The following is a 25298-nucleotide window of genomic DNA, read 5'->3' on the forward strand; positions in this document are numbered from 1 at the left end:
AGGCTTGTAAGGCATGACCTGTCTTTGACAAAGCCATGCTGACTATTCCTAATCATATTATGCCCCTCTAAATGTTCATAAATCTGCAACCCTCCAATCATCCGGAACCTCTCCCGTCTCCATTGATGATGCAAAGATCATCGCCAGAGGCTCAGCAGTCTCCTCCTTCGCCTCCCACCGTAGCCTAGGGTACATCTCATCCGGTCATGGCGACTTATCCAACTTGATGCTTTCCAAAAGCTCCAGCACATCGTCTTCCTTAATATATACATGCTCAAGCTTTTCAGTCTGTTGCACGTCATCACTACAATCACGAAGATCCTTTTTGACAGTGAATACTGAAGTAAAGTTTTCATTAAGTACCTCTGCTATTTCCGTCGGTTCCGTACACACTTTCCCACTCTCACACTTAATAGGTCCTATTCTGTCACGTCTTATCCTCTTGCTCTTCACATACTTATAGGATGCCTTGGGGTTTTCCTTAGTCCTGCCCGCTAAGGCCTTCTCATGGCCTCTTCTGGCTCTCCTAATTTCCTTCTTCAGCTCCTTCCTGTTAGCCTTATAATCTTCTAGATCTCTAACATTACCTAGGTCTCTGAACCTTTTGTAAGCTTTTCTTTTCTTCTTGACTAGATTTATCACAGCATTTGTACCTACCGTTCCTGTACCCTACCATAACTTCCCTGTCTCATTGGGACATACCCATGCAGAACTCCACACAAATATCCCCCGAACATTTGCCACATTTCTTCCGTACTTTTCCCTGAGAACATCTGTTCCCAATGTTAACTTCCAATTTCTTGCCTGATAGCCTCATAATTCCCCTAACTCCAATTAAACGCTTTTCTAACTTGTCTGTTCCTATCTCTCTCCAATGCTATTGTAAAGGAGATAGGATTATTCACACTATTTCCAAAATGCTCTTCCAGTGAGAGGTCTGATACCTGACCAGGTTCATTTCCCAATATCAATTCAAATACGGTCTCTCCTCTTGTAGGTGTATCTACATATTGTGTCAAGAAACCTTCCTGAACACACCTAACAAACTGCACCACATCTAAACCCCTTGCTCTAGGGAGATGCCAATCGATATTTGGGAAATTAAAATCTCCCATCACGACAACTATTATACTATTTCAGGATCTGTTTCCCTGTCTGCTCCTTGACATCCCTGTTACTATTGGGCAGCCTATAAAGAATACCCAGTAAAGTTATTGACCCCTTCATGTTCCTAACCTCCACTCACAGAGACACCGTAGACAACCCTCCATGGCGTCCACCTTTTCTGCAGCCGTGACACTATCTCTGATCAACAGCGCCACGCCCCCACCTCTTTTGCCTCCCTCCCTGTCCTTTCTGAAACATCTAAAATCCGGCACTTGAAATAACCATTCCTGTCCCTGAGCCATCCAAGTCTCTGTAATGGCCACCACATCATAGCCCCAAGTACTGATCCACGTCCTAAGCTGATCTGCTTTGTTCACAACACTCCTTGCATTAAAATAGATGCATCTCAAACTTTCGGTCTGAGCGTGTCCCTTCTCTATCACCTGCCTGTCCTCCCTCACACACTGTCTCCAAGCTTTCTCTATTGTGAGCCAACCGCCTCTTCCCCAGTCTCTTCAGTTCAGTTCTCAGCCCCCAAGAATTTTAGTTTAAACTCTTTCCAATTGCCTTAGCAAACCTCCCCTCCAGGATATTGGTCCCCCTGGGATTCAAGTGCAACCCGTCCTTTTTGTACAGGTCATACCTGCCCCAAAACAGGTCTGAATGACCCAATTATGACACATTTTATACACCACAGTAACTACTGGTTGAAGATTTAAGAGCTTCTACTATTAGCAGTGACTGAAATTGTGTTTATCTGGCTTAGTGTGCCTTTCTATTCATGGAGAAAGTGAGCTGCCCTTAAAATGCCTGAAAGATAGTACCCACCTGGCTTGAAAAACAGCTCACTACTGTAGGAGACACAGGAGATTCTGCAGATGCTGGAGGAACTCAGCAGGTCAGGCAGCATCTGTGGAGTGAAATGAGCAGTTGATGCTTTTGGGCTGAAACCTTTGTCATGATTTCCTTCCATAGATGCTGCCTGACCTCCTGAGTTCCTCCAGCATTTTGTGTGTGTTGCTGCTGCAGGAGTCCTCTCCATTTGTCAAAGCTGACTGACTCTGACAACCTTAATGCTGTGATATTAGTTCAGTGCACCTATACTCCAGTGAACTGCAATATCAAAGAAATTTGTCTGGAAAAATTACTCTACTTGGCACTCAAAGAAAGTAGGTTAGACTGGGCTGTTGAAAACTGATGCCCTTGGGGTTAATGACTGTGATTATGAGTGTATCCATTCTGCTGTCAGAAACAGCATTCTTTCAAAACTAACACCATTCATTAACTGGACCAAAAATACAGTGGATTCCAGTTAATTAGGACACATTGGGAGCAGTAAATTTTGACCCAATTAAACGGCCACCCCAATTAGCCACATTTTCATGGACATAGTTAACAAAAGACAGATTAACAAGTTATGTATTTAAACAAAATACAGAACAAATTAGAACTCTATCAATGGTACTATAGTACTATAAAACTGCATATTAGTTCCTTATAGTTATCGATGGAGGAATTCATCCAGTGTACATAATGAACAAAATCAGTGCAGACAATGGACTGCGTTTATACAACGCTATCAATAATTTCATCCTCCAAATCTTCATTTTCATTGCAACATTCAAGATGATTTATTGATACCTTAAAATTCTTTGTAGGTCCTAACTTTCCAAGGTGCAAATCCATGGTCTCATGAGACTAAGGAATGCCCATAAATATATACCTTGAAGTAGTGAAATTATTTCATTTTCACTCCCAGCTGTTTTTGGCCTCTCCAAGCCTGAATGCTTGAAACTGCAGTGAGCAAAACAGTTCTGAATTGTCTTACCCTTATTTCTTGCCAACTATCAATGACAAAAACCACTGCTGTTTGAACACAAACATACGCATCTGACGCTATTTAAAAACTCTTTGGTCTAAGCATGATGCAGTGTCTAATAGCCATACAAGTGCACATTTCTGATACTAGTTAGAACATGATAGGCAAGTCGTCTGTCCCAATTAAGTGGCATACTGTCCCAAATAAATGAAGGGAATCCCAGCTATTTTCTCAATTTGTTTTATTCTTTAAGAGTTGTCCCAAATAAGTAGCTGCCCCAATTAACCAAAGACCCAATTAACTGGAATCAATTGTATTTCAAGATTTTTCTTCATGTAAAGAATAATAGCAAATTTGTCATATTTTTGTTATAAACAACTTAAAGGTAGAAATTATTGTCAATGCTATTAAAATGCCATTTTAATTGAACCCAATTTTAAAAATTATAGTTGTCTACATCTACTACCTGCCCAGCATAACTAAATAACCAATGACTATATATATAATTGGCCAATCATAAAATCAAACATTACAAGTGCTGGGGACCTTAAACAAATACAAAAAATGCTGGAGATACTTAGTTGGTCAAGCCACAAATTTAATATTTCTGATAAAAGGTCCTTTCTGATGAAAGATCATTGACTTAAGTCATTAGCTCAGTTTCTCTCTTCACAGAAGCTGCCTGACCTGTTGAGTATCTCCAGCAGTTTCTGCTTTTATTTCTGACTTTCAGAGTATGTGTATAATTTAACGTCAAATCACATTCACACTCAGTTGGAAAGTATGGTGCTTGTATTATCAAAGTTGCTGGTGAACGCAGCAGGCCAGGTGGCATCTCTAGGAAGAGGTGCAGTCGACGTTTCAGGCCAAGACCCTTGCTGCCTGACCTGCTGCGTTCACCAGCAACTTTGATGTGTGTTGCTTGAATTTCCAACATCTGCAGAATTCCTGTTGTTTGTTGTGTGCTTGTATTATGCTGAGTTTCATAACTGAAGATGGCACAGAGGCACAGCTGGTGGAGTCACTGTCTCACAGCAGCAACCAGCTGGGTTTAATCCTGACCTTGGGTGATATAGGTGTAGAGATTGCACTTTCTCTCTAAGACCATGTGGGTTTCCTTCAAATGCACCAGTTTCCTTCACATCCCAAAGATTTGCAGGTTGGTAGATGGAGTGACAACTGTAAGTTGCTCCTGATGTGTACATGATTAGTAAGAATGGGGGGAGTCAATAACTAAGTGGGGAGAATAAAAGAAAATGAGATTAATACAGGACTAATGGAAATTAATGATCAGAACAGACTCTGTGGGCTGAAGGGCCTGTTTCTATAATGTACCTACTATGTGACTCTACGACTAAGCATATGCACTGACTTCCAATTAAGAGCTTGGGGTGAAAGCTTTACTGCATTTGGGTTATAAACACTATTATGTAAGTGAAAATTCTAAGCATTAGAAATATTCATGGTCCTGATGAAAATATGCTTATTCTGTCAACAGATGGTACTGACCCACAGAGTAGTTCTACAATTCCCTGTTTCGTTTTATTATTAAATCTTTAAGGGAGTGAACTAGTGCTTTCTAATGCCATTTTCTTTTTTTTTAAACAGGAAAATTTACCTGCATTGAAGTTAAGTTCCATTTGGAAAGACAGATGGGTTATTACTTAATCCAGATGTACATTCCCAGTCTGCTGATTGTCATACTCTCCTGGGTCTCATTCTGGATTAACATGGACGCAGCACCAGCAAGAGTAGCTTTGGGCATCACAACAGTACTGACGATGACCACACAGAGTTCTGGCTCGCGAGCTTCACTTCCAAAGGTGAGATGTTGCCAGTCAAATATATACACTTGCATTCTCATTTTGTGAATCAACAGACTTTAGATCTAATTAGAGCTGTTCTTAAAAAGGTTATTAGAATGTTTTGTTGCTATTGAATTTTCAGTGCTATGCTGGCTCATTGAAAGACCCTTGCTATTAGAATTGACTGCATACTATATCAAAGACTAACACAAAATACCAAATAATTTGGACAAATTGCATGTGTGTAGGTGTGTCAAAATGACATGTTGCATTCTTACTCATTGGCATTCTATAATCTGAAAGTTTGATTTACCAAGAATGCTTATTTTAATTAGGATTAATATTAACCATATTAGCCATTTAGATTTAATCCATCTTCAGAGTGCCTGCATTTTGTAAAACGGTAGCATTGATCCGTGCTGTGCAAAGCTGAATGTCAGAACATAGACTCTTTTGATTGTGCTTCACTACATAGGTCTGGTGTGGTGTTAATTGAATGTGACTTTCTGGATTAAGTGTACTGTTAATTAGTGGCTATTGTTTGGATTAGATATTAATTGATCTTGGAGTTTAGGATTTAATAAATACAATTGACTGGTTGGATAAAGTATTGTCAAATGACAATATTGTTAATACAGTATTGTTAATTTCATAATTACCATAATTTGAGGTTTTAATACAGTATTGTTAATTTCATAATCAGCATAATTTGGGGTTTTAATTTTCCTGTGAATATTTAAGGTTTCCTGCAAATAATAAAACCGCTTCCATAATCAGGAATTTCAATATGTTTTAGCAACATTAGAGAAAGAACAATTATTCATCTTCTTTTGACTCAGTTCTTTGTTATGTGCTTATCCGTACCACATCAGGAGTGCCGGAATGTTATTCAACTCGGATCTGGTATTTGTGCTGATCGACTGACTTCCACCAGAATGGGCAGATCAGGCTAGATCAGCTAGGGTAGTTCGTGATTCCTGCAGCAAAATGTAGAGAATCAAACTCCAAGAAAGCACAAGTTTACAGACTATGTGTGATTCCATCTGTGATCACATAGGCTGTAAATCTTTAGTTGGAGGATGTTTGAGAATAAAACCCCAGTGTATTGCTTTTATTCCTCAAAAGTGACAACAAACTAATTGAAAACATTTAGTGTTAAATGTGGATATGTATCCATCTGGTGCATTGACAGATTTACTTAAAAATAATCATTTGTTCTTCATGTTCTCTTTTTATATTTCATTGGACTATGTAGATGTAATAAACCAAAAAAAAACCTGACTGACATTTAAAGAGTTCTTACCAACTAAGGAGATTTCAACGCCTTTTACAACTAAAGGTATACTTACAAAGGTAATCGCCAGTGTATTGCAGGGAACAGAGCACACCAATAAAACTCTTACTACAGAAAAACTGTGGAAACCAAATAATATGTTAGAGTCTTGGTGAAAGGTTAGAACACAGGGGATAATTGGCCTTCTCTCCTACTATAATGCCACACAGCTTTTTTCACTCATACCTGAAAAAGCAGAGGGGGTTTAACATCTCATTTGACAGACTCTATCATTAGAATGCAGAAATGCCAGCCCTTAGTTGTGATTTCCTGTGACTCTGAGCTGTGGCGAAACACACAATGTAGTATCTGTCCTAATGGATGCAGTATAAATACTTAAAATGCTAGAATGAGAAATGTCAGTTACCATTCTTTCATTCAGCTGCTCTTTCAAAAATTGTTCTTTTTTAAAGTTCTAAATCTTACATGCACTCTGAGTGCGTGATGTATTCCTTTAAAATTTTATACAAGAACAAAATTGTCACATATGTCATTTCAAACAGTTCTATACCCTTTCAAAATTGAACTGTTGCTTCTTTGGAATTGAATGTGTTAACTAAAACTTCAAGATGTTGCTACTGACTGAAGTATTTTGGATTCAGACCAACTTGTTCTCCAATCAATGATTAAGCATGAACATATAATGTTGCCTATATTGTAATTTAGTTCTCATGAGCAAAATAAAACTCCTTCAGATGTATTTAAGAGCATAGATTTGCAGAACAAAGCAGAAGGAGCAGACCACATAAAAACACAAGAAATTAAGTAATTAAATCCATAAAGTAGGATCATTACATCGTGAGGCATGTAATAAAGCCAACAGGAGAGATTTAATTATGACTTATATTCTTACTATTATACTATTCTTGGTGTTGTAATAATACTCCTCCTCCATATTAGCAATGTTCAACAAATATTAAAATCATTAATCAAACATGGTTCAGGATAGATTTTCGTTATTAAAATCAAATCAAAATTCTGAAAGAGTCAACATGCCAATAAACATGTTTATGGATCAGAGGATTGCAGTGGGCCATCATTATCAATGCTTCTGTACCAGTGGGAGTTGTGTTACTATTTGTGGAGCCTCTTTCAATGCAGATGATCCAGTTGTGCAGTACTGACCTATTGCATAAGAACTTGTGCCACACTGAAGGATATCAGGATTGTTCTTCGTCATATGGATTCTCTGAATGACATTGCTGGAGACCTTTTCTTAGAAATATTTCATTAATTATACAATTAGATCTTTTTGTCCTTTCTCTTCGTGTAGAATTTTTGATTCTTATAATCCTGATTAATAGATAGTACTGAATTGACAGGTTTCACTTCAGTACATTATTTTCTTCATTCTTTTCCAACCACCACCTCATTGATCTCAACCTCCCAATCTGAGAAGGATCTATCCATTCCCATTCTTTGGCTTCAGCCCAATAACCAATTCTCAAGACATGTCAGTACATTAGCCTCAAATCCATGTGCTCTATTCTTGTTAACCAACCTCTTCTGTAGCACTGACTTGTTAAGACTCCAGAAATCCTGGTTCCCCACATCTATTGGTTAATCCTCATTTACTAGTTTCTTCTCATCTTCCTCTTATCTCCCCAGAGCACTGTAACCGTTTAGCCAAATTTGACTTCTCTGAAAAAATATATGTTGACTCTGCTCATTATAATTTTCACAACATTCTATTATTACATATACCATTTTCCACACCATGATATCAGGCTAACAGGTCAGAAGCATTTTTGTTTTCTCTCTCTTCTCCTTTCTTAAAGAGTTGGGCCACATTTGCTATCTCCAATCCACAGGAACTATTCCAGTATCTATACAAACATAGAAGATGACAACCCCAAAGCATCCACTAAAGCCATTAACCAACGTGACTTTTTTCATGTTTATCTATTTATTTATTGATTGATTGAGATACAGTGCAGAAATACCCTTCTGGCCCTTTGAGCTGCACTAGCTAGCAAACCCCTGAATAGCTTAACCATAGGACAATGTTAATCACCAACTCACCTACCAACCAGTATGTCTGTGGACTGTGCAAAGAAACTGAAGCACCCAGAGGAAACTCATGTAGTCATGGAGACAACATACAAACTCCTTACAAGTTGGGGGGTGGGAATTGAATCTGGGTTGCCTATACTATATACAAGTATACTATACCATAACGCTACTGTGTCACCTCATACCAAAATATTAGGTAAAATTACCAGTAGTTATTACATCTTCTGGATTGTGATACTGTTACCAAACTGGACCTCTTTGCACACTCTTGTCTTATTTCAAATCATTTAAAAAGTTTAACCCTCTATTTCTTCCACTCATCCAATATTCCTATGGTATGCCACCTTTTATCTGCTGACTTTTCATGCTCAAGAACAAAGTAAGAATTTCTTGGTGTTCAATTTTATGAGACAAACATAGGAAATGAAAAGATCAAACAATTGAATAAGCCTGTTTTATGGAGCTTCGTTTGGCTACTTTGTTCCAAATCCTTTGAATCGCACCAAACAGAAGCTAAACGGGTTCAGCTTTAAGTCAACTTTGTTGCATTGCATCAGAGGATATCTTATTTCAAAAGTCAATATCCCTGAGCATGAAGATTACTTGTATATTGGTACTTCCTCCAGCTTATAGGAAAGTTTTATATTTACCCCATCAATTTCCCTTTTCCATTAAAAAAAATCCTGTTCACCATCACTAATAACTTCTCATTTTAAGAAAATAAAAAGTTTTTTTTTGGTTTAGTGATTTAGAGCCAGGCCTCATTTATTGCCTCTTTCTAATTCCCTTCTATCCTCAGTTGGACAAGTTTCATCTGCTTCCGTCTCTCCTCACCCTTTCCATGACATACAGTATATGAAGCGATATGTCTTCCCAATGGGAAATGCCTTGTAATGCTTAGGAGCTCCAGAAACTATCTGTGCCTTTGGAGCACTGGGCAAGAAACAATAGTTTTTCCCCAGCTTAGTGGTATTATAGATGCAATCTTAACCAATCTAAAAGCAAATAGATTGAAACTCATATGACTGGTGTCAAAGCTTATTTACCATTTTCCAAAGCATTGAATTCTTCTTTTCCCACTTAAATGGTAGTACCAAGGCTGTTTTAGCATTAGAGTCTCTGACATCTGTTGCTGCAAATTTCTGCACCCCCCCTCCCCTCTATGCTACATAATAGATTCCCAACTGAGTTACTTGTTTGAAAGGACATTCTTGCAGTGTGAAAAAGACATAACTAGGGACTTTTCAAATTCCTGTATATATTCCAGAACAAGGTCACCCAGAAAGACAACAAAAGCTGTCTCACTTTTAATTGACACATCAGTGCTGTGATTGAATTTTCCATTCGAATGATCTCATTATTCAATTCAATGTGTTATTTGCTTTTGCATCTGCTTAGAATGTCACGGAGTGCTTTGTCAACTCCTACAGCTGAATCTTTTTTTCTGACTCAACCTTTTAAAAATGAGTCCATCATTTTAAAAATGAGCCCATCATTTTTAATCACACTTATCTCTAGTACTAATACCCTTCTATTTTTTTGGTTCTCAGCAGTAAATGTAATTTATGTTCCATCCAAGAGGTGCAAAATCACCATAATTATTTCTACGTCAAGTTTTACTTCTGTATATCTTACTTTGCTGCCCACTTGAATGCTGAAAGCATACTTCCCAGTGCTCTTTCAAGATGATTTGTAAGTCACAGTATCAAACCATTAATACAACATGGAGGAGATCACTTAGCCCATTGAATATATCTCTGCTCTTCAGAGGACAATCAGTTCAGTACCAATCTCCTACATCTTCCCCTTAAGCCCTGCAAATAGTTACCTATTAAATTCAATTCCCTTTTCAGTGCTGAGCGATTCTGTTTCCATCATGCTCACAGGTAATAAGATCCAGGTTACTATTGCTTTTAGAATAAAGCAAGATATTTTCTTTTTTGCCATTTGCTCATCATTTGAAAATCTGATAAACTTTACAAGTTTAATGAATCAGCAATCCATGTGCAGCTTAAAGAATAAAATTACTATTTCAGTCAATCTATTTGAGGGGATCTATTCCACTGGCCATGGTTTTCAAATTAAAATGAGCCACCCTTGTGCATTGCTCTTTTAGGTAATACCAAATTTGTCTCTAAGATTTGATTCTGTTAATCTATTAAAATGGACAACATCCTAATATTGTTTTTACTACCATGCCTGTAGCCGGCTTGGGTTAAATAAGAAGGCTAGAAACAATATGATGTTTCCACTGTAAAATTGATCTGCAGAAATATAGGCAGGCAAACCTTAACACCTTCTGTTATCTATAAAATAACATTATCAGATTAACTTATTTGAACTTGAAGCCAACATAAGAACCTGATCTCCTCAGTGTGGCTTCCTCAAAAATGGAGTTACACGTTTCTGAAGTGGTGTCTTTTCTTAAGCTGTGAGCTGTTGTTCTGCAACTTTCAATGAAAAGAAAGATTTTCCTATTACATGAATTGTCCCTCTCAAGTCAATAATGCACCTCATTTCCAGAGTTAACATCTCAAAATGCATGATCCACAGTTAAGCCCCATCCTAGTGATTGGCAAAGTGTTCAATACTCCATGAGCCTGCCACTCACAAATGTTTGTTGTCTTTACCTTCCAAAGCAGGGGTGCCACGGCATAGACTGTGCAAAAGTGGGGGTGAATGGATAGCCCTATGGCCTACACCTGGCCATGCAAGGTTTGTTAGGAATTTGAAAAGTGTGCCAGAACTGCATGTGGATTCAATATCAGGTCTCTCCAGACATAAGCAAGCCTCCCAATGCAGTGTGCAGCTGACGTAGGTAATGATACAACTGGTGGACAACTCTACAGGCTGCAGCTGCTGAGAGCCCTCTGAAAAGAGCCAGCACAAAACAGAAGGGTCTCCTATATTGTACCACAACAATGTAAAACTTTGCTTACAAAGCAAAGTAGTGATTTAATTAGTGTAGGTTGCTGATGGTGCACAAATGGCAAATTATGAGTAGATGATCAATGGCTTGGTGGCAAAAATTTTGTGGTGGCAGAATGGAGATTGAAGAGATTGCAGCTGCTGGTATCCAGAACAACAAGCAGTTTGCCAGAGGAACCCAGTGGGTTGAGCAGCATCTGAGGGAGCAAAGGAAAGATGCAGATGCAGGTTTTCAACCCAAAACATTAAACAACTTTATTCCCCACACACAGATGGTGCTCCAACTGCTGAGTCACTCCAGCAGACTGTTTGTTTGCCTAGTGTAGAACTTTGTATACAGATAGTCACCGACTGTATGCCATAAATGCTGTGTTCAGTGGTTCAATTTAATATCAGACAATGTATACAGTATACAACCTGAAATTCTTCTTCTTCACAGACATCCACGAAACAGGAAAAAACCCTGAGATTGCCATAATACATAACAAGCCTGTACAGTATATTCCCACTTCAGAGCCACCAGTTGGTCTCACTATCAAATCTGAATCCGTGTATCGTGTGTTCAAGCGTATTCCTGCAGATACAATAATTTAGACTGATAGTTCAATGTAACAGTGAGGGAGTGCACACCATCAGATTAAACCTTGCCTTAAAACCTTAAACCTTGCCTGACATTAAAGATCAACTATTATATAGAAGATAAAGTTGGGGAGTTAATCCTGGCTAGCAATAATACCTCAAGAGATAGCAGTAAAATGGATTATCTGATCATTATCATTTTGCAGGAGCTTGCTTCATTGCCTGTCATGTTTCTTACAGAGAATTAGTGTTTATATATCAAAGGTAAAGCACTTGGCATGGACGTATAATGGCTAATTACATTTTTTGCCCATTTTCTGCCGAGGATTCCAGAAATGTAATAAATGGAAATAGGCTGGGCATTTCTTTCAAGTTTTACCTTTATTAGTGATCAATGCTGTTGATAGGAGCAGTTGAATAATGAGATGATCTTACATTGTGAATGAAATGCTCAACAGCAAAGGAGGCATTTCCTATGCATGCTGAAGAACTTGACTTTATTGATCAATTTCACTGAATGTCAGACATCTGGAATGAGATTTTGATTGGAATCTCAATTAGTATCTTAATAGATTTTGGAACCTGGAGCATGACTCTGGCTTTTTATCGCAACTCAGTATAATTTAGACTTCACCTGGATTAGATGCTGTATGCTGCAGATCATTTCCAGATGAAAAATTGGACCAGGTATTTTGATATGCTATTCGCCATTAACACCCGAAGTATTCCATGTTATGTTTTCTACCTTCATAAATTAATCAGTAGGAAAACATGGGAGCCTGGATGTTCGTGGACTTCCTTATACTATAGTGAGGCACTCACCTATGATGTGGTGGCATAATAATGTATGCCATGTAAGTGGTGGCATCCGTTAGTCTCGCGAGACCATGGATCTGCGCCTGGAAAGACTTGCTTCAGTCTGCATTAGAGCAGTGTCTGTTGTGGCTGTAGAGGCCCACACGGGAGTGACAGTCTCGGCTGCAGCGACTGCACTTGAAGGCGCTGTCCTCCAGTGTTGTCTTGGTGCTGTTTTGCTGACAAGTGCGCTTTTCTTCAGCAGCAAGCCTCAGCTTCTTTTCTCCTCTTTTTAGACCCCTGCGTAGTTGCAGCCTCCAGTGAGAGCGATCGCTTGTGATGTCCTCCCACCTCTCGACGTTCATTTTCAGTGACTTCATGTCTGTCTTGCAAACATATTTGAAATGAAGATGGGGCTGCCCTTGTGCTCTCTTGCCGGAGGCCAGTTCCCCGTACAGCAGGTCTTTCGGAATCCTCCCGTCTGACATGCAGTGCACGTGGCCCAGCCAGCGGAGACGGCGTTGTTGGAGCGGGGTGAAGAGGCTGGGTATCTGGGCGCGGGCCAGGACCTCATTATTGGTGACTTGGATGTCCAGGATGCGTCTCAGGCTGCGAAGGTGGAAGGCGTTGAGACGCCGCTCTTGTCTGTAGTAGAGGCTCCAGGTCTCGCTGCCATAAAGCAGTATGCTGAGGACGCAGGCCCTGTAGACTGCAACTTTGGTGTGCGTCGTCAGCTTTCTGTTCTCCCAGACTCTCTTTGTCAGCCTGGCGAATGTTGAGGCTGCTCGTCCAATCCGTCTGTTGATCTCGGGGTCTAGGGAGAGGCTGTCCGTGATGGTGGAGCCAAGGTATGTAAACTTGTGGACTACCTCCAGCTTGTAGTTGTTGATGGTAATGGCAGGGGGGTGCTCAACGCCTTGGCCCAACACGTTGGTTTTCTTCAGGCTGATGGTCAAGCTGAAGTCTTGGCAGGCTCTTCAGAAGCTGTCCATGAGGCGTTGCAGTTGCTCTTCAGAGTGTGTTGCCAGTGCTGCATTGTCTGCAAGCAATATGTCCCTGATGAGTACTTCACGAACCTTGGTTATTGCCCTCAGCCAGGACAGACTGAGCAGCCTCTCATTCGATCTGGTATGGAGGTAGACACCATCAGTTGATGTTCCAAAGGTGTGCTTCAGCATGACTGCGAAGAAGATGCCAAACAGGGTGGGGGCAAGCACACAGCCCTGCTTCACATTGCTACGGATGTTGAAGACCTCCGAAGAAGAGCCGTCGAACTGAACGTCGCCCTTCATGTCTGTGTGGAATGACTGAACTATCCTGAGGAGCCTTGGGGAACAACCATTCCTGGCGAGGATTTTGAACAGGCTGTCTCTGCTCACAAAGTCGAAGGTCTTCGTAAAGTCAATGAAAGCGACGTAGAGTGGTTGTCTTTGCTCTCTGCATTTCTCTTGTAGCTGTTGAAGGGAGAAGATCATGTCGATTGTGGAGTGTTCTGACCTGAAACTGCACTGAGACTCGGGATATACCCTTTCAGCTATTTTCTGCAGTCTGTTCAGGACCACGCGGGCGAAGACCTTCCCAAAGATGCTCAGCAAAGAGATTCCCCTGTAGTTGTTACAGTCACTTCTATCCCCTTTGTTCTTATATAGGGTGACAATGTTGCAGTCTCCCATGTCTTGCAGCACTGCTCCCTCTATCCAGCAGTGGCACAGTAGTTCATGCAGGTGGTTTCGCAGGACACCCTTTGAGCATTTGATGGCCTCTGGTGGAATGCCATCCAATCCTGGTGCCTTCCCAGTGGGCAGGCTGTCGATGGCTTTACTCAGTTCTTCGGCAGTCAGCAATGCATCATGATAATAATGTATGCCATGTAAGGACATTTATGTATAACCCATAATGAATTATGTAAAGAATGCTTAATCAGACAATTTATATTATTATTATTCTAGGCATCCGTTAATCTCATGAGACCATGGATTTGCGCCTTGGAAGGTTTCCAGGGCGCAGGCCTGGGCAAGGTTGTATGGAAGACCAGCAGTTGCTCCTGCTGCATGTCTCCCCTCTCCACGCCACAGATGTTGTCTAGGGGAAGGGCATCAGGACCCATACAGCTTGGCACCGATGTCATCGCAGAGCAATGTGTGATTAAGAACTGAGAGCTTGGATACATACATAGAATTATGATGTAGTGGCCATTACAGACTTGGCTGGCACCAAGGCAGGAATGGATTCCCAATATTCCTGGATTTCAGTGCTTTAAAAGGGATAGGGAGGAGGGAAACGGGGAGGAGGGTTGGCATTACTGGTCAGGGATACTATTACAGCTACAGAAAGGGCGGGAAATGTAGCAGGGTCCTCTTTTGAGTCAGGATGGGTAGAAGTCAGGAACAGGAAGGGAACAGTTACTCTATTGGGAGTATTCTATAGCCCCCCCCCCCCTGCCCAAGTAGCAGCAGATATACCGAGGAGCAGATTGGGAGGCAGATTTTGGAAAGGTGCAAAAATAACAGGGTTGTTATCATGGATGACTTTAACTTCCCTAATATTGATTGGTACCTGATTAGTTCCAAGGGTTTAGACGGGGCAGAGTTTGTTAAGTGTGTCCAGGACGGATACTTGTCACAGTATGTTGACAGGCCAACTAGGGCAGCGGTCCTCAACCAACCGGGCCGCAAAGCGTACGCTGCCAGGCCGCGAGGAAACGATATGATTTGGCGATATGAAACGATATAAGTCAGCTGCACCTTTCCTCATTCCATGTCACACACAGTTGAGCTTGAACGCACGCAAGGTCATTACTCGCGCATCATCCATGTCAGTGTGGGAAGGAGATGAACTTCTCGATCTTGCAAATGACGGTGGGCTGAAAAGTATGTTTGACATAACATCTCTGCCAGCATTCTGGATCAAAGTCAAGGCTAAATATCCTGAGATAGCCACGAAAGCACTGAAAACGTTGCTTCCATTTCCAACATATCTCTGCAATGAATGCAACGAAAACTAAATTGCGGAATAGACTGGACATAAGGGACCCCCTTCGAGTATCGTTGTCTCCCATTACCCCTCGATAGGACCATCTTTTTGCAGGAAAACAAGCCCAGGGCTCCCACTGATTCAGTGATATTGGTGTGTTGCAATGATTTTATATGTTTATACGGGGAAAATATGTGCTGCGTGTTTAATATCCAAAAGTTACTTAAAATGTTATGATGCTATTGGCTTATAAATGATCTATATAACCATATAATTATTACAGCACAGAAACAGGCCATCTCTGCCCTTCTACTCCGTGCTGAACGCTACTCTCACCTAGTCCCACCGACCTGCACTGAGCCCATAACCCTCCATTCCTTTCCTGTCCATATACCTATCCAATTTTTCTTTAAATGATAATATTGAACCTGCCTCTACCACTTCTACTGGAAGTTCGTTCAACAATTACTTCAAGCTCCCCTATCCTCCCCTGATAATTGACTTATCACTATATTCATGCGAGGAAAATATGCAGTGTGTGTTTAATATAAAATTCATTAGATAAACCTTTTTAGAAATGAAATTGAGTATATTAGCCACTTATCACCGATATTCCGGTCGTGATTAACACCCCCCCCCCCAGACAGAATCGCCAAAAACAATTTGTAGAGAAAAAAAAAATCAGCAGGTACACGCCTGCGCAGGTTATGCATGTGCATTGACGCCCGCGCAGGGCTTCATGGTCATTGTAGTCTCACGGGTAAACACAACGTATTTGACTGCTGCTCTTGTCCGTTGGCAATCCCACCTCCACACCGCCCCCACTCCCCCACCCCTCTGGGTCGGCCGGTTCGCAAGAATATTGTCAATAATAAACCAGTCCGCAGTGCAAAAAAGGTTGGGGACCCCTGAACTAGGGGGAATGCAATACTAGATCTAGTATTAGGTAACGGACCGGGTCAGGTCACAGATATCTCAATGGATGAGCACCTGGGGGGACAGTGACCACCGCTCCCTGGCCTTTAACATTATCGTGGAAAAGGATAGAATCAGAGAGGACAGGAAAGTTTTTAATTGGGGAAGGGCAAATTATGAGGCCATAAGGCTAGAACTTGCGGGTGTGAATTGGGATGATGTTTTTGAGGGAAAATGTACTATGGACGTATGGTCAATGTTTAGGGATCACTGGCCGGACCTTAGGGATAAATTTGTCCCGGTGAGGAAGATAAAGAATGGTAGGGTGAAGGAACCATGGGTGACAAGTGAGGTGGAAAATCTAGTCAGGTGGAAGGAGGCAGCATACATGAGGTTTAGGAAGCAAGGATCAGATGGGTCTATTGAGGAATATACTGTAGCAAGAAAGGAGCTTAAGAAGGGGCTGAGGAGAGCAAGAAAGGGACATGAGAAGCCCTTGGCGAGTAGGGTAAAGGAAAACCCCAAGGCATTCTTCAATTATGTGAAGAACAAAAGGACGGCAGGAGTGAAGATTGGACCAATTAGAGATACAGGTGGGTGCCTGGAGGCTGTGGAAGTGAGCGAGGTCCTTAATGAATACTTCTCTTCGGTATTCACCAATGAGAGGGAACTTAATGATGGTGAGTACAATATGAGTGAGGTTGATGTTCTGGAGCATGTTGATATTAAGGGAGAAGAGGTGTTGGAGTTGTTAAAATACATTAGGACGGATAAGTCCCTGGGGCCTGACGGAATATTTCCTAGGCTGCTCCACAAGGCAAGGGAAGAGATTGCTGAGCCTCTGGCTAGGATCTTTATGTCCTCATTGTCCACGGATATGGTACCGGAGGTTTGGAGGGAAACAAATGTTGTCACCTTGTTCAAAAAAGGTAGTAAGGATAGTCCGGGTAATTATAGACCAGTGAGCCTTACATCTGTGGTGGGAAAGCTGTTGGAAAAGATTCTTAGAGATAGGATTTATGGGCACTTAGAGAATCATGGTCTGATCAAGAGCAGTCAGCATAGATTTGTGAAGGGCAGATTGTGTCTAACAAGCCTGATAGAGCTCTTTGAGGAGGTGACCAAGCATTAAGTATAGATGAGGGTAGTGCAGTGGATGTGATCTACATGGATTTTAGTAAGGCGTTTGACAAGGTTCCACACGGTAGGCTTATTCAGAAAGTCAGAAGGCATGGGATCCAGGGAAGTTTAGCCAGGTGGATTCAGAATTGGCTTGCCTGCAGGAAGCAGACGGTCATGGTGGAGGGAGTACATTTGGGTTGGAGGGTTGTGACTAGTGGTGTCCCACAAGGATCGGTTCTGGGACCTCTACTTTTTGTGATTTTTATTAACGACCTGGATGTGGGGGTAGAAGAGTAGGTTGGCAAGTTTGCAGACGACACAGAGTTTGGTGGTGTTGTGGATAATGTAGAGGATTGTCGAAGATTGCAGAGAGACATTGATAGGATGTAGAAGTGGGCTGATAAGTGGCAGATGGAGTTCAACCCGGAGAAGTGAGAGGTGGTACACTTTGGAAGGACAAACTCCAAGGCAGAGTACAAAGTAAATGGCAGGATACTTGGTAGTGTGGAGGAGCAGAGGGATCTTGGGGTACATGTCCACTGATCCCTGAAAGTTGCCTCACAGGTAGATAGGGTAGTTAAGAAAGCTTATGGAGTGTTAGCTTTCATAAGTCGAGGGATAGAGTTTAAGAGTCGTGATGTAATGATGCAGCTCTATAAAACTCTAGTTAGGCCACACTTGGAGTACTGTGTCCAGTTCTGGTCGCCTCACTATAGGAAGGATGTCAAAGTATTGGAAAGGGTACAGAGGAGATTTACCAGGACGCTGCCTGGTTTAGAGAGTATGCATTATGATCAGAGATTAAGGGAGCTAGGGCTTTACTCCCTGGAGAGAAGAAGGATGAGAGGAGATATGATAGAGATGTACAAGATAATAAGAGGGATAGATAGAGTGGATAGCCAGCGCCTCTTCCCCAGGGCACAACTGCTCAATACAAGAGGATATGGCTTTAAGGTAAGGAGTGGGAAGTTCAAGGGGGATATTAGAGGAAGGTTTTTAAGTCAGAGAGTGGTTGGTGCATGGAATGCACTTCCTGAGTCAGTGGTGGAGGCAGATACACGAGTGAAATTTAAGAGACTACTAGACAGGTATATGGAGGAATTTAAGGTGGGGGGTGGTATATGGGAGGCAGGGTTTAAGGTTTCATTGTAACATTGTGGGCCAAACAACCTGTACTGTGCTGTACTGTTCTATGTTCTAAGTGCCTTGCTCAAGGACACACATGCTGCCTCAGCCAAGGCTCAAACTAGCAACCTTCAAATCACTAGACGAATGCCTTAACCAGACAATACATTTACAATATTACTGAAATATTAAATACACTACACTTCTCCCTGCTTGACAATGAACTCAAACTCAAGTTTTACCTTTATTAGTGGTCAATCCTATTGATAGGAGCAGTTGATTAATGAGATGATCTTACATTGTGAATGAACCTGCTCTACAGCAAGGGATGCATTTCCTACGCATGCTAAGGAACTTGACTTTATTGATCAATTTCACTGAATGTCAGATATTAATGAGATTTTGATTGGAATCTCAATTAGTATCTTAATAGATTTATATATGGGTATATAAAGCAACTACTACTTAGAAACATCCATGGCATAATACATTTTAAACTGTCCCATGCAGGTTAAAGATGTAATCACTGCGGAGGACTTCTCACTCTTGTGGGATAATATCTTTTCTGACAAGAGTGGTCACTCTGCTTGGCAGGTGAGACTCAGAGTTGTTAAACAATCTCAGGTTTTGGGGCCTCCTCCATGGTGGTTGTGGGAGTTGACTTTGGAACTGTAGGAAGTGGTTCTGACAGCTCTGGACACCTTTCGTCTCTCATAATTGACCCTGCTCCCCTCAACTGATCGATGTGTCCTCAACAATCTCCACTGCATAGGAGAGTAGTCCAGTTCTGTCTTTAATCTTTCCAAGTACCCATCTCAGTAGTCCCTCACCAGGAGTGAAACATTGAGACTCTTTGTTTGGTGAACATTCAATTTGTCACTGTTTGTCCTGCATGCTCCTTCTGAGACCAGGGTTTGAGGTTACTCAGGCGTGAGCTCAAGGGACAACCCAGGAACAGCATAGCTGGTGAGTTGCCGGTTGTGGAGTGTGCTGCATTGTGATATGCAAGGGACAAATTGGTGAGCTTCTGATTTCGTGTCAGTGTAGTGTGTTCTGCTGACATTGCTTGCAGTGCACTCCGTAGACTCTGGACAATCCTTTCCACCAAGCTATTTGTAGCTGAGTGAAATGGTATAGATGTAATATTCCATTCATTTTCAGGAAGACTGAAACTATTCCACAACAAACTGTGGTCCATTGTTACAGACTAAGTGTTCTGAAAAACCAGTCCTTGAGAAGAGGCTTCCTAACAGTGTGTGAGGCTGTAGTGGAGGCTGTTGGGAACAGTTCTGAACTCTTTGTTTCTGCATCCACTACTACCAAGAAATTTGCACCCATGAATGTTCTGCCAGAACCCTCACGAATACTCTGCCAGGGCAATGTAGACAATTTCCAGGGATGGAGCCTCATTGCTCTTGGCATCTTCTGGATGTGTTGATATCCCAAAGAATGCATGGCTATCATGTTTTAAAGAATTCACGTTTGTTCCATCATGCTCTAAATCCATAATCTTCTAAACTTTTTAACACTGTCTTCAGATTTTGGAGATGTTCCTTGACATTCATGGTGGTAACAATGATGTCATCTGGGTAACACTGAGTGCCTGGGCAACCTTGCAGCACCTGGCCCATAGGCTCTGTCAGTGCAGATACAAATGGCGCTCCAAAAATAAGCCTACTTTAGCAATAAAGCCCTTTATTAGTGCTGATGATGAGAAACACTGTGGACTCCTCTTCCATCTCCATCCGTAGGTAGGCCTCAGGTAAGTATATTTGCAGAAGTGTTTCCCTCCAGAAAGGTTTGCCAATATATCCTCTATCCTGGGCAGAGGGTATTGATCTACTTTCAGTACTAGCTTTATGATAACATTAAAATCACCATGATCCTGACTGGCCCATCCTTCCTGGCTACTGAGATACTGGCATTGCTCACACACTCCACTTAACCTTGGAACAAATCCTTTCAGCTTCCATGTAACCGAACTTACTGGCTACTTTATCATGAATGGTATGAGGAGCTGGACAGCCTTTGTAAAACTTGGGTGTGGCATTTATATTTAACACTATTTTACTCTTGATATGTTTGAGTTTTCCAATATCATCCTTGATTACTGCTGTGGCATCATCCAGTACCTTACTTAATTCACTTTCAGTTGACTCTTTTGCAGGGAATGTAACATGCAAATAGTGGATGGATTTCCAATCAAGTAGTAGGTGTCTCAGCTATTCATGGCCCCACAATGCTGGCCCTCCTGTTTTTACCATATATAAGCCCATTGTAGTGTGTTGGTTGCTCTATCCCACTGTCGCAAATATTATTCCCACAGGGAATATCTTTTCTCCAGTATGAGCTCTTAGTTGAAAATCTGCAGGTTTCAGTTCAGCAACTTTGAAATGTCATTCAAACTCATTGTGTGGAGTGACTGAAACAGCTAAGCCCGTGTCCAATTCTATTTTATTAATTAATTTGCTGTTCACTTCTGGTGTAAGCCATATTGCTTGTCTATCGTTAGTTTTCACATTGTAAGTCTCAAGGCTGCTCAGTCCAGAGTCATTGTCATCATTATCAGAATTTTCATTAACAACATGCAGAGTAGTGCTCTTTTTGAAACTGCAACTTAATTTTTTAAATCTTTTTCTCTTCCCTGTGCTGTCCAGTTATTTTTGTCTGTCTGACATGCTCTTTGTATGTGGCCTACTTTGTTGCATTTTCTGCTAATTTTACCTTTAACTCTGCAATTCTCTATTGTATATGAGCTCCTGCCACAAAAGAAACAGTTTGTTCAGCCAGGTAGGTTCCTGTTCGGACATTGCAATTTTTTTCATGTTCAATTTTGTTCTTGATTACAACTCAATTGCATCTCTAGCTGCTGTTTCCATTGATACAGTGATTTCAATTGTTCTTTTAAATATGAGGGGCTTCATTTAGAATCAGAATCAGGTTTATTATCACTGGCATGTGACGTGAAATTTGTTAACTTAGCAGCAGCAGTTCAATGCAATACATAATCTAGCAGAGAGAAAATAAATAATAATAAAATAAAACATAATAAATAAACAAGTAAATCAATTATGTATATTGAATATATTATTAAAAATGTGCAAATACTGTACAGTAAAAAAGCGAGGTAGTGTCCAAAGCTTCAACGTCCATTTAGGAATCGGATCGCAGAGGGGAAAAAGCTGTTCCTGAATTGCTGAGTGTGTGCCTTCAGGCTTCTATATCTCCTACCTGATGGAAACAGTGAGAATAGTGTGTGCTCTGGGTGCTGGAGATCTTTAATAATGGACACTGCCTTTCTGAGACACCGCTTCCTAAAGATATCCTGGGTACTTTGTAGGCTAGTGCCCAAGATGGAGCTGACTAGATTTATAACCTTCTGCAGCTTCTTTTGGTCCTGTGCAGTAGCCCCTCCATACCAGACAGTGATGCAGCCTGTCAAAATGCTCTCCATGGTACAGCTATAGAAGTTTTTGAGAGTATTTGTTGACATGCCAGATCACTTCAAACTCCTAATAAAGTATAGCCACTGTCTTGCCGTCTTTATGACTGCATCAATATGTTGGGACCAGGTTAGATCCTCAGAGATCTGATTTTCACCAAAATTAGACGCTGATTTTGAATAATTTCTCGTAAGATTCCACAAACTAAATTATATTTTGGTGCATCATTGAGCCCATTACTGAACTGGCAATGCTCAGAGAATTTCTTCAATTCAGTCATGTAAGCTGAAATGGACTCTCTTGTGTTTTGATTCTACTTATGAAACCTGAAGCATTCTGCAATCAACAATTGTTTTGGTTTAAATTTTTCTGCATTATGTTCATGATATCAGCAAAGCTCATTTCGGCTGGTTTGTCTGGAGCAGTTAAACTTCTAAGCAAACTGTATGCTGTTACACTCAGTAACACTGACACTCACTTTTCAATGGGCATTTCATTTGCTTCAAAATAATACACAATTCATTCAGTATATATAATCCAGTTATCTATTTTGCAATTGAATGCATCTATCTTTCTGATATAGCTAGCCATTTTTTCCTCTTGTTATTTATTTATTATTATTATCACCTTGTACTCACTGCTAATGAACCCATGAATTTAATCTATTTTCTGATTTTTTAAAAATTTAATTGTATTTCAAAGAAAAAATACTTGCTGCACTTTTTCAAAAAAGGTTGAATGCTTCTTTCTCCCCTTTGGAAGGAGAAACGAGCTGCGCTTTTCTTTAGACTTGATCATCTTGCTGCTCTTCAGCCGATAGGTAGTCATCTCAAGCTCATTTTAAAACTTTCTCATTCATCATCACTGTTATGCTTTCTAACTTCAGAAATTTATCAAAAGAAAAACACAGGAGCTAGACTGTGTGCACACTTGGTTTTACTTTCGTGAGACTCTCATATATGATGTGGTGGCATTATGATGTATGCCATCCATGTACTTTTACATATAACCCCTAATGAATTATGTAAACAAAGAATACTTAATCAAATAATATATTTACAATATTACTCAATTACTGAAATATTAAATACACTACTTTCTTATAGTAGGGCATGCACCAAAAGAATTTTTAGTTCATATATTGCACATACTGTTTGTAAGTGAAGGAAGCTTTTCATCCAGCCTTTAGCTGGTGAGAAGATACTCCTGAAGTGTAAACCGCAGTGGTGTCATGACTGGTAGCAATCTGTTGGAGGTGTACATTGTTCTTGACTGTTGATAGATCTGCACTCATGGTGGATGTGGAGCGAGGCTCAACAGACTGTGAGAACAGTCAAGCAGGAGCACAGATAATGATTGACATCACACACCTACCTACCTACCTTTTTTGATGTCTCTTTTGCATCAAATGCAGAAGGACCTGGACAATATCCAGGCCTGGGCTGACAAGTGGCAAGTAACATTCAAGCCATGCATGTAGCAGGCAATGACCATCTCCAACAAGACAGGGTCTAACCATTGTCCCTTGACACTCAGCGGCATCACCATCACTGAATCCCCTACTATCAACATCCTGGGGGTTACCACTGACAGGAAACTGAACTGGTCTATAAACACCCTGACTACCAGAGCAGGTCAAAGGCTAGGAATCCTGCAGCATGTAACTCACTTCCTGATTCCCCAAAGCCTGTCCACCATCTACGAAGCTCAGGTCAGGAGTGTAATAGAATATTTGCCACTCACCTGGATGAATGCAGTTCCATCAATACTACAAGGCTGTCCACTTGATTAGTACCTTTTCCACAAGCATCCAATTCCTTTACCATCGATGAACGGTTGCAGCAGTGTGTACTATCTACAAAATGCACTGCAACAACACACCAAATTTCCTAAGGCAGCACCTTCCAGACCCATGACTACTACCATCTAGAAGGACGAGAACATCAGATACCTGGGAACACCAGCAATTAGAAATCCCACATATCGCCATTCCTTCATTGTCACTGGGTCAAAGTAGTGGAATTCCCTCCCTAACAGCACTGTGGGTGTACCTACACCTCAGGGACTGCAGCGGTTCAAGATGGCAGCTCATCACCACCTTCTCAAGGCCAACTAGGGATGGGCAATAGATGCTGGTGACACCCACATTCTGTAAATGAATACATTTAAAAATCTAGCTTATTTTCCCATTCATTTCATTCAGGGTTCCAATTAGTTTACATACATTCATTTCTTTTTTTATTTATAAATTTTAGTAACATTTCAGTAAAACAGTAAACATATCATGGCCCAGTGGGAAACCATTGTGTCCCCCGGATCCTTGTTCTTTTTATTTGTGGTCCCTATGAAATCTGGAATGGTCCCCTGGGGGGCCATATGCCCCATGTTGAGAACCTCTGTCGTAGAGTGTCACATTCTTTCTACAGTCTTCCTTAATAAAATGCACCTTAACATGAATAAAATAAATTGAATTAGTTTCCACTCCATGGATATGCAAATTATTGTGTATCAGAAGTATTTTTCCAGGTTGGAAGCCCTGTTTCTAGAAATTATATTCTGAGAGACAAAGCAACACCAGACACTGTAAGCAGCTTGCAGCCCTCGGAGGAGGCTTCACAGTTACAGAGCTACTAGTGCTGTTGCCTTACAGTTTCAGTGACCCAAGTTCAATTCTGACCTTCATGCCGTCTGACTGAAGTTTGTTCCTTCCACCTGTAATGTGTAGGCTTCCTCTGGATGCTCTGATTCTCCCCACGTTCCAAAGACATGAAACTTTGTAGTCTATAAGGTCACTTGAATTGTCCCCAGTATGTACGTGAATCGTAAAATCTTTGGAGGGAATTGATGGAAATGTTGGGGGTGGGGGGTGGGGAGTAGATTACAGGGAAAATTAGTAGGTGAATGCCATTGCTTGGTAAACTCAGTGGATTGCTAATCCTCCGATTTTGTCTGGAAATGTGGAAGGATCTCAGGGATCAAGGATTACTCCTCCACCTCCCCGGCTCCTCACACCACTGCACTTCCAAACCACAACAACTGAGTGACTCCTTCTATATCATCTGGATTGCTGCCCATGCCACGTGCCAGGTAGGGCAAGAATGGGATGATTCGGCAGGTGAAAGTGTGGCTGAAGAATTGGTGCAAGGGGCAGTGGTGGGGATTTATGGATCATTGGGATCTCTTGTGGGGAAGGTATGACCTGTACAAAAGGGACGGGTTACATCTGAACCCGAGGGAGACCAATATCTTTACGGGCAGGTTTTCTAGAGTTGTTCAGGTGGGTTTAAACTAATTTGGCAGGGGGTTGGGAACTGGAGTGATAGTGCTGAGGATGAGGTAGT

The 25298-nt window shown here is 41.2% G+C and overlaps 1 protein-coding gene across 4 annotated transcripts in view; it reads left to right on the forward strand.

Moving 5' to 3' along the window:
• The window catches only part of glra2 (glycine receptor, alpha 2), a 202061-nt gene that overhangs the window by 115546 nt on the left and 61217 nt on the right, over nt 1–25298 (forward strand). For all 4 annotated transcript variants that reach the window (XM_063051035.1, XM_063051037.1, XM_063051038.1 and 1 more), the window contains exon 7: nt 4535–4749. In XM_063051035.1, the coding sequence (XP_062907105.1) occupies nt 4535–4749 (215 nt within the window). The remainder of the gene's footprint in view (nt 1–4534; nt 4750–25298) is intronic.

This window comes from Mobula hypostoma, chromosome 6, assembly GCF_963921235.1.
Source record: "Mobula hypostoma chromosome 6, sMobHyp1.1, whole genome shotgun sequence".
NCBI lineage: Eukaryota > Metazoa > Chordata > Chondrichthyes > Myliobatiformes > Myliobatidae > Mobula > Mobula hypostoma.